Genomic DNA, 4228 nt, shown 5'->3' with positions numbered 1-4228 from the left:
CTAGTCTTTCTTTCTTGTACTAACTTCAAATTTGATGATTTTTTTCTAAAGTTTTCTAAAATCATGCTCTATCAATTTATTGTTTTCTTACAGCTATTATTTTGGTCTTTTCATGTGACTTCGTTTTATCAATTCAAAATTTGAATTTCAAAAAATGGCAAATTTAAACAATATTTTGAAACAGTAAATTATTTTAAATGAAAAAAATCATGAACATAAAGTTGTAGAATTGATCAAGATCTATAACTTTTATTTTAGTCCTTTCTTCATCCAAAAATTGTTCACGAATTTACATATCTTTCGTTTCACATAAACTATAAGAGAGATATGTAAATTTATGAACAATGTATACTACCACTTCGTCGGATGAACATATGACCAAAATAAAAGTTGTAGATCTTTATGAGTGCTACAACTTTTATTGTCATGACTTTTTCAGCTAAAATCATTTGTTGTTTCAAAATGTTGTTTGTAGTTATTTTTTGAAATTCAAATTTTGAATTATTCAAATAAAGTACATGAAAAGATGACCAAAATAAAAGATATAGATATCAAAAAGTTATAGAACCTGTGGTTGAAAACTTTTTGATTCGAAGTCATTTTGTCAAGGAAAACTACGTTTGAATTTCTCAAATTTAAAATTTGAATTTTTCAAATGACCTCGGATAGAGAAACAACCAAAACAAAAGTTGTAGATCTCGAAAAGTTATGCAACTTTGTAGTTGACAACTTTTTGATTTGAGATCATCTTGTCAAAGAAAATTATGTTTGAATTTCTCACATTTGAAAATTGAATTTTTCAAACGACCGTAGATTGAGAAACAACCAAAACAAAAGTTGTAGATCTCGAAAAGTTATGCAACTTTGTAGTTGACAATTTTTTGATTTGAAACTCTTGTCAAAGAAAACTATATTTGAATTTCTTACATTCAAAATTTGAATTTTTTAAACAACCTCGGATGGACAAAAAGCAAAAATAAAAGTTGTAGATCTCAAAAAATTATACAACTTGGTAGTTGACAACTTTTTGATTTAATTTTGTTTAGGGTCTCAAAAAATCAATTTAAATTCGGTTGAGGATAATACGATAGAAAGAAAATTCATTATAGACACGGCTGAGTGTGAGGTGCAGTTGTTAGAGGAGTACTGCGCGAGGGGGAGGTCGAGGGATTGAATCCCGATGGCCGTGAAGTGCACAATTTTTGGAGTCCAAATATGAGGAGAAAGAAAATGTCGTGGGCGGGTGGATGGCCTATGAGGGCCTCTTGGGATTAAAAAAAACTTTTTTCCTAGGATCCGTGAACTTTTGGAAACGTATTGTAGGGACAGGCTCTATATGCGGCCACCCCTACAAATCATCAGTTGTCCTAATAAATCCGATTTATAGGAATGGCTGATGAACCATACCTATAAATCAGCCATTTATAACCACGTTTTGGTAGCGGTGGCCAGCGAAACTGCTATGCCCATGAACTGCCCTATAAATATAAATAAAACTGTAGTAGTGTCATCAATTTCCACGCCTCGACTCACTCACGCGCCAAAAATTGAATCGCCATGCAGCTCTTCTCCTCCCCCACGCAACCATGTCCTACAAGGCCCTCGGCTTCGGCGGCGGCGTCATCACCGCCAACCCGGCCAACATCGAGCACATCCTCAAGACCAACTTCGGCAACTACCCCAAGGGCGAGGCCACGGTGTCCATGGTCGAGGACCTCCTCGGCGGCGGCATCTTCAACTCCGACGGCGACCAGGGGCTGCAGCAGCGCAAGGACGCCAGCCACGAGTTCAGCACGCGCTCGCTGAGGAGTTTCATCGCCGACGCCGTCCGGTTCGAGGTCGCCGAGCGGCTGCTGCCGCTGCTGGGCCGCGCGGCGCGGGACTGGCGCACTCTGGACGTGCAGGACGTGTTCGAGCGCTTCGCGTTCGACAACATCTGCAGCGTTGTTGCCTTCGACGAGGACCCAGCGTGCCTCGCCGACCATGAGGGAACCCAGAGCTCCGCCGTGGAGTTCATGCGCGCCTTCGACGACGCGCAAAACATCCTCATTGTCCGGCTGATGTCACTTCCGAGGTCGCTGTGGTGGGTCAAGCGGCTGCTCAACGCGGAGCCGGAGAGGCGGATGCGCGCCGCGCTCGGCAAGATCCGTGACTACACCGACAGGATCTTCCGCGAGCGCAGGGAGAGATTGGAGGCCGGGCTGGCGCGCAGCGACGATCTCGTGTCGCGTTTCGCGGCGCGGCGAGAGCACAGCGACGAGAGCTTCCGGGACGCGGTAACCAACTTGCTCTTAGCTGGCCGCGACACCACCTCGTCGGCGCTGATGTTTTAAATCTCCCGCTATAGCCTTTTAAGGCAGTGTGCCGCTATTTGTGACTTTGTGTTCATGTATAATTTAGCTGCTATATCCCGCTATAGCCTGATTTAGCTTCGCTATTAGCTGATTTAGAGGTACACCATTAAACATCTTAGCCCGCTATTTAAAACTATGGTGTCTGGCCGGCCCGACGTGGAGGACAGGATCGTGCGCGAGATCCGCACGGTGCGTGAGTCGTCGTCGGGCTCCGCCGCCGACGCCGACGCGGTCAGCACGGGCACGAGCACGACGACGCCGACGTCGTTCAGCCTCGACGAGCTGCGCGACATCCACTACCTCCACGCCGCCATCACGGAGTCCATGCGGCTGTACCCTCCGGTGGCCATCAACACGCGGCGCTTCGAGCGCGACGAGTTCTTGCCCGACGGCACGTTCGTGGGGAGAGGGTGGCAGGTGACCTACTCCGCCTACGCGGTTGCACGGGTGGCGGACGTGTGGGGGCACGACTGCGAGGAGTTCAGGCCGGAGCGGTGGTTCGACGGCGGCGGCGTGTTCGGCCGGCCAGAGAGCCCGTTCAAATACCCGGTGTTCCACGCCGGGCTGAGGACGTGCCTCGGCAAGGAGATGGCCTACGTGCAGATGAAGTCCATCGTCGCCTGCGTGTTTGAGAGGTTCTCCCTGCGGTTCGTCGGCGACGAGGACCAGTGCCCGGGGCTGGCGCTTGCCCTCACGCTACGGATGAAAGATGGCTTGCCGATGCAAGTGTACGAGAGGCTGGATAAAATTGGAACTGTCTATGTCATCCACGTCAGCTCATTTGATCGTATGATATGACTGGGGCAGAAGGCACTCTCTGTCCTTTCCTGGTTAGTGGTTACGTTATTGTCAAACTAGTGTAATCAATTGGTGGATTGGGGGTCATAGGTTGGAGCAGCACGATTGCTTGTACGTAAGCCCTAACAGGTAGTCCCTCCCTCCTAAAATAAATGTGCATCTTATTTTTAGAATAGCCAAACCTATGATTTTTAAAGTTTAACGAGTATATAAAAAAATAATATCAATATTTTGTGTCTCCAATAAATTTATGATGATAGTATATTTCACTATTAATACAATGATACTTATTACGCGGGGGGATTGCTATTATTAAGGTGCCTGTCTTTTTGCAAACCATCAGGCGACGTTGCTAGCCATATGGGTTATGTTCATCTCGTTGCTTACGTCAGCTTTGCAGCAAAAAAGCAGCAGGCAGTGTATGAACTAATCGCCTGAGATTTCAGGCGACTGAAAACTAGCAAATGTGATTATGTAAATATTTAAGGTTCCTGTGAATTTAGGTTCTTAATATTATTATTAATTACTCCTACAATGCATCCTAGATTTAGTCTGGACGACGGAAATAGATTAAGATACGGTGAAGTTTGATAACGCAGATAGCAGAGTGTGAATTTTATTAAATTTATTTATACATATATGCAACATGTAACGATCACCATTCACCTTACCTATGGGTTTGATCGTGCCCAGTCCCATGTCTGCTGTGCTATGAGTGGCGTGGCGTTGCGTCACCGCCTTGCCTGCTGGCCGCGGACTCATGCCGCAGCATCCACCGCCGGGGGCGGCGGTTATGCTCAGTGCATGAGTGCTTTGATGTAAAGCAAGATAGACAAAAAAAGAGTGTAAATTCTTGTTATTCATTGATCCATGGATGTACATATATATATATACATGTGAAAGGACACTTCTCAAGGGGTGCCTTATAAGAGAGCCGTTGATCACTCATAAAGTGAATCATAACACTCCCCCTTATCAATAGTGTCGTCCACCACTTAGATCAATGTATTGGATAATTTCTCCAAAACCCCTATGGGAAAAATGCGAAGAAATATGTGTGGATATGCCATTAAAAC

General features: G+C 45.5%; 1 protein-coding gene across 1 annotated transcript; it reads left to right on the top strand.

Annotated features, from left to right (window-relative positions):
- The first annotated feature begins 1688 nt into the window (after nucleotides 1-1688).
- On the top strand, nucleotides 1689-3152 carry LOC136548119 (cytochrome P450 CYP94D108-like). Its single transcript, XM_066539751.1, has 2 exons — nucleotides 1689-2326; nucleotides 2474-3152. The coding sequence occupies exons 1-2, from the start codon at nucleotides 1704-1706 to the stop codon at nucleotides 3150-3152; spliced, it is 1302 nt and encodes a 433-aa protein (XP_066395848.1). The 5' UTR covers nucleotides 1689-1703.
- The last annotated feature ends 1076 nt before the right edge of the window (nucleotides 3153-4228 follow it).

Source organism: Miscanthus floridulus, chromosome 4 (assembly GCF_019320115.1).
Source record: "Miscanthus floridulus cultivar M001 chromosome 4, ASM1932011v1, whole genome shotgun sequence".
Classification (NCBI taxonomy): Eukaryota; Viridiplantae; Streptophyta; class Magnoliopsida; order Poales; family Poaceae; genus Miscanthus; species Miscanthus floridulus.
Note: the sequence above shows the minus strand (reverse complement) of the source record. Positions and strands in the feature narration are given on the sequence as shown.